The 12,740-nt window shown below is 46.5% G+C and overlaps 2 protein-coding genes across 6 annotated transcripts in view; both read right to left on the minus strand.

Moving 5' to 3' along the window:
* The window catches only part of Adprhl1 (ADP-ribosylhydrolase like 1), a 34,386-nt gene extending 30,737 nt beyond the window's left edge, over positions 1-3,649 (minus strand). The window contains exon 1 of the mRNA XM_060381406.1: positions 3,096-3,649. Within this exon, the coding sequence (XP_060237389.1) occupies positions 3,096-3,306 (211 nt within the window). The 5' untranslated portion in view covers positions 3,307-3,649. The remainder of the gene's footprint in view (positions 1-3,095) is intronic.
* Positions 3,650-5,151: 1,502 nt separating this feature from the next.
* The window catches only part of Dcun1d2 (defective in cullin neddylation 1 domain containing 2), a 32,761-nt gene continuing 25,172 nt past the window's right edge, over positions 5,152-12,740 (minus strand). For 3 of the 5 annotated variants that reach the window (XM_021653043.2, XM_060381409.1, XM_060381408.1), the window contains exons 5-7: positions 10,333-10,415; positions 8,138-8,234; positions 5,152-7,177 (exon numbers count right to left, since the gene is read on the minus strand). In XM_021653043.2, the coding sequence (XP_021508718.1) occupies positions 7,098-7,177; positions 8,138-8,234; positions 10,333-10,415 (260 nt within the window). In that variant the 3' untranslated portion in view covers positions 5,152-7,097. The remainder of the gene's footprint in view (positions 7,178-8,137; positions 8,235-10,332; positions 10,416-12,740) is intronic. The other 2 variants (XR_009591300.1, XR_009591301.1) reach the window with 2 other exon arrangements.

A 12,740-nucleotide genomic window follows, 5' to 3' on the forward strand; every position in this document is an offset into this window, starting at 1 on the left:
TTGTCCTTTAAGTTGGCATGTAAATGGGAATCAGGCCTGACGATCTGCTGACCCTTCTGACCACTCTGCCTTAACTGCTACATGTATCTCCCTACGTCCCTATACATCCTCCTGAAAAATAAGGCAGTTTAGAAAACTGGCCAGCAGCTCTCAACTAATGTAATTAAAAAAAAAAAAAAGCAAAATACCATGAGTGAGTTTGAAATAAAATACCCATGAATTCCACAGGTTGCATTCACTCTCACTCATTCTGGCTCCAAACTTTGTGTCTGCTCTAACTCTCACTCAGCTGTCAGAGAGCCACTGAGAGGAAGAGAAAGAGCAGGTCTGTCACACCCTTATTCTTCTGGTCTCAAGTTCCCTGCAAGCTTCGTGCGGAGGCACATCCTGCCAGCCTCCCCTCCCTGCCTCACTGATTGGCCCAGTCAGCCAGAACTGTTTACCTTCAGAGACAGGAGACCCTCTAGGGGCCCAGACCCCAGCCTGTTGGCCTTGCACCACCGCTGAGTTCCTCAAACTCTTCCTGTGGCTCTGCTTGACTCCCACAGCCCCAAGGCTTCTAAGGCTCAGGGGCGCGAGCAGCTCCCTGGTTGCCTAGGCTCAGCAGCAGCCATCAGGAATGTGGAGCTATGTGCCTAAGCCCAGAGCAAATGGTCCTGAAATGAGCCACACTCAAGCCTGGTACGCGAGCCCATGCTCACCAGACACTTGCCTAGTGACATGATGAAGCTGCCTTGGTCTTTGCACTCCTGAGCTGAGGCCCGAGACGCAGCACTACTGGCACGCCTTGTAGAATGACACACCAGGCCCCGTCTTTGTTTCTGCTCTTGTGACTTCATCCACATGCTGGATGAGCTGTGGCCACTGTGGCAGCTGAGCCATGGCTTATAGACCACAGAGCTTCTGCTGAGTGAAGAAGGCACGAGGGACTTGCTTAAATGTGCCAGGGGTGGTTCCACTGTGGGGAGCGGGCTATAGAGCACCCAGACACCACAATAACTAGTTCTGTGGCTACCTTGACCTCAGGCAGTGGATGGGGCACATGAGAACACAGCCTGTGGCTGGCTGCCTGGATGTGCCATCACATGGCCACACAGACTGCATGGGTTTGCAGCCACTCTGTGTCCACATGGGAACACTGAAGCCACCTTCCAGCATGTGAAATGGATGGTCTTGGGAGAGACTGCATGTGAGGCCGCCTGGAGAGCCCTTGATGCACACTTGCCGCAGGAGTTGTGCCTACCATCAGCAGTGCCTACCACATGTCTCCAAAGCCCCTAGAGAGGACTACGGCTGCCTAAAGCGGGATTGTTTAAAGACAGAACCGTGAGCTTCAGGGAGCAGAAAACACACTTAGATCTACAGCCATGGCTCTCAGCCTTCCTAATGCTGCCACCCTTTAACACACTGTGGTGACCCCCAACCATAAAATTAGTTCACTGTTACCTCAAAACTGTAATTTTGCTACTTTTGTGAAGTGTCACGTAAATATCTGTTTTTCAATGGTTTTAGGTGACCCCTATGGAAGGGTCATTGGCCCTCTAAAGGGGTCATGACCCACAGATTGAGAACCATTGGTCTAGAGGCTCATCTAAAGGGCTGTTTTCTCATGAGCTGTAACGAGAAGCCACGACGGGGTACAACACAGCAGTATATGCTTGGTAAACCTGGTGACTGGCAGGGAACTCACTTTTATCCTTAACAAAAACAAAAGCCCAGCACTGCAACCAAACCTTACTAAACTCACACCCCTCATCCTGAGTGACTGCCGACCACTGATCTAATCCCAAGCACCCCGTGTCATTACACAGGACCTACTGTGGCAGGGCCTCTCCAAGGAAAGCCCAGCGTTAAGACGCATGCCTAGTGCTCTGCACTCACAGAACACCCGTCAGAAACAAGCACACACAAGGACCTCTGTGTAGCTTAGCAGTGCACTGGTGTAAACACAGCTTCAAGAATGCAAACATCAAGCATAGCTACCTTTTGCTGTTTTGTTTCCAAAGTCATGTTCTCCAGGGGTTGTGAGCTGTGCTGGACTCTGAGCTCTACTACTGACCATAAAGGTATATGAGTACGTCCAAAAATATCAGAAGAAATACTTGGAATTCATACTTTTTGAAACCCCTAAAAGATGCTTTGCCACTTCCCAAGGTGTGACATTGTACCTTACCGATGTGCTTTACTTTCACTGCTTACTTAGGGGCTGGTTGATGATATTCCTATACAATGACGGCAGAATCCACAAACACTTGGATTCTATAATTGTGTGCACTCAGAAAGATACTTCAATGAGCTGTGACACCATATCTTATCAATGTGCTTCAGCTCTATTTAGGGACACGACATTGGTGGCATTCCTATACAATGACCACGGAACTAAGCTGAGCTTATTCACGACAGATGAACAAAATGCTCAAGTGAGGTCTGCTGGCTTGATTGCTGTCCTCAGGTCTTAATTTTGCAATGGCAACATATCAGACCTGCAGGATATTAGCACGCCCTGACAAGAAAAGACATGTAGTATTTGTATATGCCTCTGAAATCCATGTAACATTTTTGTTGGTCTTAGCACTGGCCTCGTCCTTATCGAACAAACCAACTTTGTTCTCCCATGTCCAAAACTCTTATAACATTTACACATAAACAATGTCCAAATTGAATCACTCATACAGATACTTCAACCTTAAGTATTTGAAGCTGAGATACCATCCCGAAACAATGCTATCTCAGTCCAAAGTCCAAGCTGAATGTCTTGCTCTTTTGTAATAGACCTAGAACAAGAAGCCTCATCCTCTGTGGTGAGAACCCTTGCCTGTGTTTTATCCCACAGGGCAGGTCCCAGAGGCGCTCTTGCGCAGCAGCAGAAACAAGCCAAAGTTGTTGAGAATCTGGAGCTTAATTCTCTGTGAAGCGCTGCCGTTCCCCAAAGACACACAGGAGAAACATGAGCTGCCCGTCAGGCTCCAGGTCTTTGGTGAATATTAAATCACCACCTTCGGCAGTGGTGTCAGGTTGGTTTGCTATCCACACAGGCAGCCGTGCAAGGGCCTTTCTACTCTAACACACCTGGAACATATGCCAGCCGGTCCTACCTGTGGTAAGGGCTTCGGCAGTCGCCATGTGCATGATGGTGTTGTCACTCACTGGCCACTTTCCAGGCGAGAGCACAAGGCTGTCCAGTCCCCCGGCTTTTTGCAGCTCCTCCTGGATTGAGCCTAAGACGCTGTTCTCCCTGCAGACATTTCCATAGCCGAGCGCATCGCCAACACTCGCCAACAGCATTGCTGCCTTGAACTTCTCCATCTCAGAAGGTGACCCTCTTATGCTGCAGTCGCCTTTGTCCTTTCCTGGCCACCCTCAGCCAGCCCGGCTGACATTTATAGTGGTCATTGTATCACCATCCAGCACTCTCCAAATGGCCAGGCGTTCCTTTCCTGCCTTGGCAGGTACCACCAATGAGATAAAGGCTCTGAGCTCACCACGTGGGAGCTGTGGACAGCACTGGCTCTCCAGCAAAGGAGGCTGCTGGCACCAGTTCACACCCAGAGGCGGCTCAGAGCCGCTGAGCCACGCTCCTGTGTCAGCTCCTTGATGGAATGCGCCTCCTGCTGGCAGAGCAGTGCAGGTCACAATGTGAACATGGCTGCTCCGTGCCTCTGTTCTGCCCCATCTTCAAATAAATGCACTCCTCTTGCCATCGCACCAGTGCATTACGTGGCCTCCCTTCATCTGCCATCTTTCACTCAGCAGAATGCTGGGATTCATCTATTGTAGTTTTATGCTCTTAGAAAGCTTGGTGGCAGTGCATGACTTTAATCCTAGCACTCAGGAGACAGAGGCAGCGCCACTTAAAAAAAAAATGTCTAGTTAAAACTTTAAAAGATGTAGCATTCCCTGTGAAAAAGTATTATATCTTCATGTGAAAAAGTATTATATCTTCATGTCCAATAAGGGGCTTACATGCTAACTTTTAGAGTGTTGCATGTCTCAGCACAGTGAAATGTGGGTATGCCACCTCAGGCCTCACGTGTTGCGATGTCACTGCCTACTCATGGAGTTCTTAGATAACGGGAGGCTGGGTTGGCATGCTTCAGAAAGCCAGGGTTCTTGGTTTGAAATGAACTAGGAGGATGGCCTCTTCCCTATTTCCTGTCTCAAGCACAAACTCTGTAGGCCTCCAGTGAGTCTGTCACACCCATAACGGGCAGGGGATCACTTGGAGTTAAGCAGGATTGGTAAGAACTTTAGTGTGTAGCAAGGTGCCCTTCCTGCTGGCACAACTCTCAGTCTGAAGCAGTCCTGCAAAAGCAGGTGTACAGTTCCCATCCAGATACGACAAACAGCGGAAAGCCGGCAGGAGACAGCACCCACTTAAGGGAAGGCAGAACAGCTTATGGGTGAAGTGTGAAATGGCTGAAGGAGTCTAGTCCAAGGACTCCTGGGAGAGGACTTTGTTGAGGAAGGTGGTGTCACTAGTTTGTCTGGCTGACAAGCACTCAAGAGCCCCCTCTGTTACAGGATGCTGGGCACATCAACAGAAGCTGGGGGACACCTACTCTTTGTGTCCACAGAGCATCCAGTTTGAAACACGACACTGCACCCATGTCACTCAGACAGGGACTACGCTGTCTCTTCTGGAAATTCCTGGCAGGCACTAAGTGGAACAGATTGCATGCATTTCTTAAAAGCTGTTGTGCTTGGTAAATATGTTTTAACTACAGCTTGTTGCAGGATATTTGTTTATTAGACATAGAAAACCTAATTGTTAGCAAAATATAAAAGCTTAAATGGATGTCAGATGCAGTTAGGTGTGTCCTGAAGAGACGCAGTTTGTGTGTGCCTCTGAAAGCCTCCATAGATAAGAACAAGAATAGCAAGTTCCTGTCTATTTTAAGGCTAGTTGCTTGGGAAAGGTCTTGTGGTCTTTGCTCTATGACCTGAGGCCAAGTCACTGTCATGAGGCACTGGGTGGGGGTGGGAGAGGCTGACCCATTTCACCTTTACGGTGGGACAGAGCAAGGCCACCCAGCAGACTTGGTGCGGAGTTAGAGCAATGGGACAAAGGCTTGCTTGCTGCTACAACGGGTCTCTTTGCTGGCCCAAGACAAAAACTAGGGCCTTGATGTGCACACAAGAAAGGACATCACAACACCGGGGAAAATATTTTATTTACTATTCCTGAAGTTTTTCAGCATTTCTGTAACATGCACAATTCAAGTATAAATAATAAAACAGAAAGCACAATTCTCTGAAAAGCCTTTATCAATTACTAGTACTTCACAGCCTATTGACAATCCCACAGAATTTAGAGTTTTAGAGTTACACTTATTTATTTACTTTATTTACTGTGTGAGTACATGTGTGTGTAGGGGGAGTACATGCATTTCACGGCACGTGTGTGGAGGTCAGAGGACAGCCTGTGGAAGTCAGCTCTCGCCTTCCACCATGTGGGTCCCAGGGACTGAACTCAGGTCCTCAGGCTTGGCAGCACACGCCTTAACCTGCTGAATCCTATCACTGGCCCTTCTCCTGAAGAATTTTAAATCTTAAAAATAAAAACGTATTGCAGACCTTCAAAATATAGTTACTTGTGTCTGTAAACGTCTGTGAACAGAAGGTAACTACGAGTTGGGAGCCCACACGTCTGGAAGGAGGCTTTGTCTTCCCGGCCCCACTAAGTCAGTTTGGTTCCGCATGCTCTCAGAGAAGCCCTCGCTTCCCCTTTCACAGACCTGTGCTGACAGGTTGCTGGTGCTGGCGTACACTGAGGGGTGGGCTTTGTGGAGACTGGCCTCCCATTCCGATATCCACTTCCTCTGAGATCCGTGGTCGACAGCAGCAGTCCGCCTCACTGTAGGGCACACGTGCCTCAGAGCATGTCCCCTGACCAGAAGCTGCCCCAACAGCACATTCAAGACATGTCTTGTGTGTACAGGCATTGAGCAGTCCCCCGTCCTGAAGTGGGCCCAGCATTTCTGCACGCTGGCCATGTTTTAGGCTGGGCAGCAAGGCACGCTTGTGACACCAAATCTTGGCAAGTGTGAGGTAGGGTCAGCACAGTGATGTTCAAAGCTTGACACCAGATGAGCAGGAAGTATCCAGGCCCTCCGTGCCTGTGTGCGTGAGTGGATCTTGACCAGACAAACACCAGAAAAGCAGACGGTGACAAGCACAGTGACACGGGACAGTCCCACAGTGCAGACAAAGACGACAGGGGCATTGGGTGTAGATTCTTTTTGGATGTGTGTTTTTGCTTCCAAATGCATATGGCTATCCAAGGGCTAGACACTGGGTACTGCAGAAACTGCAGATGGTGAAGGGAACCAGTGCGTTTGATTTGTAAATCTAATTCATCACTCAAAAAGAAGTATTTCTCATGGAAAAATGTCCTTTTGAATATAATAAAATATATTAAAAAAAATAAGAAACTTCTCAGGAGGCAGCTTCCAGGCCTAATAATAACCTTATTGGAAGTAAAACAGGCCCACCAGCTTTGTAAACAGTTTGAAATGAACCTGCTGGATTACATCCTGTGCCATCCCTGTGCAAACTGCAACAATGTCTTCTAGAGAAAATGAAAACAAAACATCTAGTAAATCTAGAGATTTGAGAATTCAAAACTATCATTCTTGAATACCAAGATTAAAAGCAGTAGGCTCTCTGAGAAGGCCATCTTTATGAGGGCACGTTTTCTAACAGCGTGGACGTGTATAAAAGATACATCATTCTGAGGACACAGATGCTATTTTGAAGCATAAGTATAGCGGGATTCCAGTTTGGAAACCACTGGTGCTCACCTTAACGTCATGAACTCAACAGCATGCTTTCAGCCTTGCAAACAGGTTCTAGGTTGCATTCTGTAAAGACAAGTCATGCAGGCGACTCCTAAAGCAATAGCTCTGATGACTCGGCCCTAACCCCGAGGAGCTTCTCTGTGTTTGCCGTGAGCCACTGTAGCCTTTAAGCGGAGTCAGAATCTGCTTCATGAATAGACGAGGAAGACTCTGAAGTCAGCGACAAATGCACACAGCAACCAACCCAGTGGTCCTCCAGGATACGGCTCATCCTACCCTCCATCTGTCTGGCTTTTCCACCTAGAAAGGGCCACGTCTCCCACCTGTGACTACAGCTCGTGCATATTCTACAAAGTCATCTATAAGGACCGGCCAGGCTCCTAAAGGAAGACAAACAGGTTTTTAAAATGAGTCTTACATCAGTATTTTCATATTAAAAAATTCTTCCCCAATTCTAACATCTAAAGAACCAAAATAATCTGAAGCGTGCATCTGATCACATGATTCACTGAAGTCACTTCTGCTCCAGGCAGCACGGTCAGCCAGTGGTGGGTGTTAACAGCCGTGAGACCACACTCTCACTGATCAAGCCTACACAGTGGTTTCTCAGCCAATGTATAGGCAGTGAGAACCTGCTGACTGGGAATGGAAATAAATGGAGCCATTGCTTCCTAGGGGCCAAAGAGCATTAATCCCTAGTCATGGGCATTCTTCCTGTGACTCCTTACCAGAAACCCAAGTCTACACAGCGCAGAACCCCACAGCTGCTGGGCTCCCCTGCGGCACCGGCACTCGCTGCCTCTCATGCTGGCTGTCTTCTGGCAGACAAGTTAGTTATGGCTCCTGAAAACCAAACTGTCTACATTCAACTGTTCCTTCTTCTACACCTGTTTTTGTTTGGTGTCTGCTGAGCTGGAGACTGCTGAGTATAGAGGATATACGTGTGAGGGGCATGACGTGAACTGAGTGCTGGCAGTGACAGGCGTGAGTGAAGATGTCCTAGATAAAGTCCAGGCCAGCTAAATCTGGGGGGAGACCAGCCACCCGGAACCAGGCCCCTCTCAGGGAGCAGTCCTATTGCATGGGAGGACCTTAAATGGGGTTTCTCTGGCATCAGGAGGGAAATATGTCCAGACATGATATCACCTACAAGCCATCCTACCTGGGTTTTATGTGGCTATAGGAGCTGACAGGAAGGAAGCCAGTACACTACTCTTATCCCCATGGGAGGGTGGCCTTTCTGGGACAGCATCTGCCCCTCACTCCGGGGTTAGTCACTGAGCGTCCACAGGACAGTGAGCACTGCTGGTAACCCTGTGAGAACCTACAACTTCTAGTACCTTCTTCATCGTAGTTAGACAAATCATCTGCAATCATGTTTCCAAAATCTAGGAGAAGGTTCCAAGTATCCCTTGGAATTGATCTTTTGTGATGCTCCTAATACATAAGAGAAAAACATCCACCAGGTTAAGGTTCAGATCGTAGCTCTCAGATATTATAGTGGTTGGGGCACACTGCATTAGTAAGTGGATTCTCTTAAATGTGATGAGGGCAAATCCAAAACCACCACAAGTGAAGGTAATAGTCCTCTAGATCAACTGTATGTGCTATATGCCATATGTCCAAATAAAGAATATTAACTTATTTTAATATATTTCAAATATGAAAATTATACAGTTCTGTTTTGGTCACACAGAAGGCCAGTCTCTAAATGTCTTTTTGCTCCCCACTTCCCTAGAACTGCTCAGCAATGATGCCGGACCATATGGAGTCCTATTTCTACTTACCTTATTTCCTCACATTTATACTCTATAGACCAAGTAATTCTTGAGTGGGATGAGATTACATCAACAGCATGGAGACTAATACAATGCTTGTACCACAGAGAGGCAAGTTCTGAGGCAAAGCTTGGCCTCCAGGGCTCCTGTCTCAGCAGCTCTCCCCTTGTTGCCTACAAAAACACTCATTTCCTCGAACTTATGACAGCTTTTACATGTCAATACATGCATGTAACATAAAGAGCTGCTAAGCTTGTGTGTACGATACCTTACATTTTTCACATTTATCTTTTTCTGTGCACATGTATAGGTCAGAAGACAACTTGGTGGCAGGTACGCTTATCTGCTGAGCCATCTTGCCAGCCCTTATCTTATGTCTTTATTTATTATTTTTTGGAAGCCTATTTATTTACTTTATTCTTTGAGAACTTCATAGAGTATATTAAAACACCAACTGCTAGATTGTCAGTTGTTTCTACAGTTTGTCCTCCCCAACCCCGCACCCCTTCCAGCAACATTAGGTCTGAGAAGTACCCAGCTGACATGCCAATCCAATCTAACTGCTCTGTGCTGCTCTGTTGGGTCAATAGTCTCACTTTATCAGCCCTTCGGTCAGTGGACACTGTCTGTTCTAGCATTCTGCTGTCTTCATGATGCAGTGGCTCCTTATTTCTATACACATGGCTGTGGGGTTCTCTGTAGAATATCTGCAGTTTGGGTGTAAGCCAAAGATGAGAGCTTGGTGAAATAAGCTAGTAATCCCAGCTATTGAGTAAGGCAAGAAGATCCCAGGTTCAAGGCCTGTCTAAACTCAAGTCCCTGCATCACACAAAACGTGAACTGGGGACAGAGTACCTGTAGAGCACTTGTGTAGCATGTATGGGCTAGAGGTTCCATCCAAGTGGCACAAAATGAGGAATGGAGAAACTGGGTGCTGCATTAGCAACCAGTGGACACCTGTAGGAACAGGACACCTGCTGGGCCAAGCCCCTTGGCACGATGCCCATCCCCAGGCCTCAAAGGCAGCACTTGCCCCATGTTCTGTGAATGCTATCACTAGAGACAGAAACTGGGCACAGATGGAGAAGAGGAGGGGTGCACCTGCCGGGCAACAGGATGTACTGTGGGAAGCATGGCTTTTCATGGTTGTGACACTGTGCAAGGTCTGGATGTTCCTGCTATCACCAGGACATGTCCTTGCACTCCAATCACTTCAGAGAGGTTACAGGTAACATGGCTGTCCCTACATGACAGGGTCCAGCACAGCCATAGTGCCTGCCTCAAGGTACCACACAAAAGCCTCCTGTACAGCTGTATGTGGCAGAATACATTTTGAAATAGTGTCAGGTTACAGACTCACGGTGGCCAGGGTACCTCTGGCCAAGAGCTGGTCCACACTCTAGAGTCCAAGCAATGTGCAGCCAGTGTGGTTCTGGTACTTTATGGATTTGAAGTTCCTCAGTAGAAATGAAGGACTGCTGAGTTTAGGAGGTCCTCAGAGGAGATGGCATGGTAAGAGCTGCTGACATTTGCAGCTGACTGAAAAACAACATTCTAGAAAGAGCAGCTCCGACCTGATTAGCCTGGAGCTCACTAGTAGACTAGGCTGGCCTTGAACTCATAGAGCTTTGCCTGCCTTGCTCTCTTGAGTGCTGGAATTAAAAGCATGTAACCCCATGCAGGGCCTAAATGTTAGTTTTTTAAATAGAAAAATCTTCCTCTTGACTGGGCACTATAGGGGAGAAACGGTTACTTACCAGCAGAAATGTGTTCCAAAGATCTAAAAACTTAAACCTTCCAGACAATACCAACTTCCAGTATGCAACAGCCATTTCTAAATCTGGCAGAGAGAAGTGGGAGGTGAGGGAGAATGGGGGGTGGGGGGAGGACAGAGAGAGAAAGAGAAAGGGCGATTAATAAATCCCAGTCTTTTTCCTTTGGAATAAAAATAATTACTTGGGAATTTTCCCCAACAGTCATAGGAGAGCCAGTCTCTACATGAGTGTTTCTGGAAATGGCGTATAACCTAATTTTATGACTCTGAGGACATTTTTGAGGAAGCACTTGTGTGTTATTATTCAGACATGCAAGTAGTTGCCCCCAGTTAACCAGTTTTGGAGATTTGCATTCCATGTGTATCAGGTTGAACTATATGCCTGATCCAGCTACAGCTAGCTGTTTCAGAACCATCTGATTCACAAGCACACTGGACAGTCTAAAGACTGAATTTCTCACTGCGTAGTGACAAATTTCTACATACAAACTATTTTCACTACAAAGGAATTAAAAAAATTGTTTGTTTGTCAATGAAAGCCAATATCCTCTCCCTCAACTAGAAGACAGTGATTATTTCACCATTTTAAACAAATCTACACCATAAAGTTTGTTTTAAAGGTGAATAGAAAATGAATTCTGGGTTTCGAGGAGGCACTGAAACAGAATCTCCAGTGAGAGTTTTCTGGAAGAGCAGTTTACTCCCCATTCACTGCAAATTTTTTAAGTATTTTTTTTATGTGCTAAGACATAGAAACAGGGACATAGCAAGTCTGTCTCTAAGCCTGAGTACTTTCAATCATGATGAATACTGCTCGCCACAGGCAATAAAAAGATAGCTATTCTGAAATAGTCTCCTAATTATAGTTATGCACATATGTCAGAGAAAACAATGTGAAAAGCAGCCTGACAACCATATTAAGAGAACAGATTAGTTTAAATGCAAAATATGCAATGAAGCACTTGTCAAGACTTTGTTGTGAATCTGCTTTGGTCCCATGTGGACAAAAATGATTGATGTCAGGCTCTAAGCTGAGACTTCCAGGGATGATCTCACTAACACTGATAAACTAGAGATGGGTGGGTAGCAGTAGCACTGGGCAGGACACTTATTCCCTACGGGCTGACAGGGGTGCTGCAGGCCTGACTGTCCTAAGCACGCTGGAGTCTCACTCAGAAAGGATAGTCGGAGAGGTCCAAGTGATGGCATGTGAAGGACTTGCTAGGCCTTACCTATGGGACCCGCAGGGTAAGGCTAAGATGATTAGTCTGGTCCTGCTTATAAGTCTACATCCTTAGCCCTTAGGAAGAGCATTAAGTGACATCTATATGCAACTCATCTTAATGATGTAAAGCGCTCACACTGGGAAATGGAGGAGAACCTGAGGAGGAAAGAAAAATACAGTTTTATGGCATACTTCATGATCTACTGCGTCCAGGTTAGTTCTGGTCCTTCTTATAAAGTACCTTACCTGGATGAGCAGGACTTACATGACTAAAGGCAAATGTACAAATTTCCAACATTTACTATTTCTATGTAAAAATGTTACACCAATCACGTAAGCTCAGTCATTTGCAAAATATTGACTACAAATTCCCGAACAGTAGGACTTGAGACTGAAATCATAGTTGCTCTGGTATGAGAATGCTTTGGCATCAATTTCTTTCCAAGAACCTCTACAAAGTCCATTTCTTGATTAAGAAAGTGCTAGCAGATAAGGATAGTTAGAATGTATATGTGTGATACTCCACTAGACAGAGAAGCATCCTCTGTTCAGAAAAAAAAAAAAAATTACCTAATTAGTATGAAACTTCATTTCCTCAAAAATCGAGACTCCCAAAGCCTTCTGGTTTAATGGTGGCCAGTATAATATCATTTAAGTTCCTGCGTTCAAACACAGAGTCAAGCTGAGGGGCAGCGCAGTAAGTGAGTAGCAGCCTAGAATGAGGCTCTCACTGTGATCCCATGAGCAGGCACGTGTGTGCTATGCATATGTCAAAACATTTAATTCCCCTTGCAGAGGTAACTATTTGCTGAGTACAGAATAAAAAATGACATCACATTAAAAGAATTGCTGCTGGGTGCAACGCAGCAAGGTCACTGGAGTCCAGGACTTTGGGGCCAGTGTGGGTAACTTAAGAAACCTTGTCTCAAAAACACCAATATCTACACATGATCCTGGCATGCAGCGACACAAAACACAGGGCAAGAGGAGAACAACGCTCTCCCATTGCCCCCCAACAAGACGTGCCTCTTCTAGGAAAGGCAGAGCATGCTTGCCGGGCTCTTCCACTCACGCCAACTCTTCAGCGGACCCACCACCCAGCACACATGCTCTGGAAAGCCCAAAAGGACGGTTCTGCTTCTAATTAACACTCACAAAGTGATTCG

Source organism: Meriones unguiculatus, chromosome 4 (genome assembly GCF_030254825.1).
Source record: "Meriones unguiculatus strain TT.TT164.6M chromosome 4, Bangor_MerUng_6.1, whole genome shotgun sequence".
NCBI classification, from domain to species: Eukaryota; Metazoa; Chordata; class Mammalia; order Rodentia; family Muridae; genus Meriones; species Meriones unguiculatus.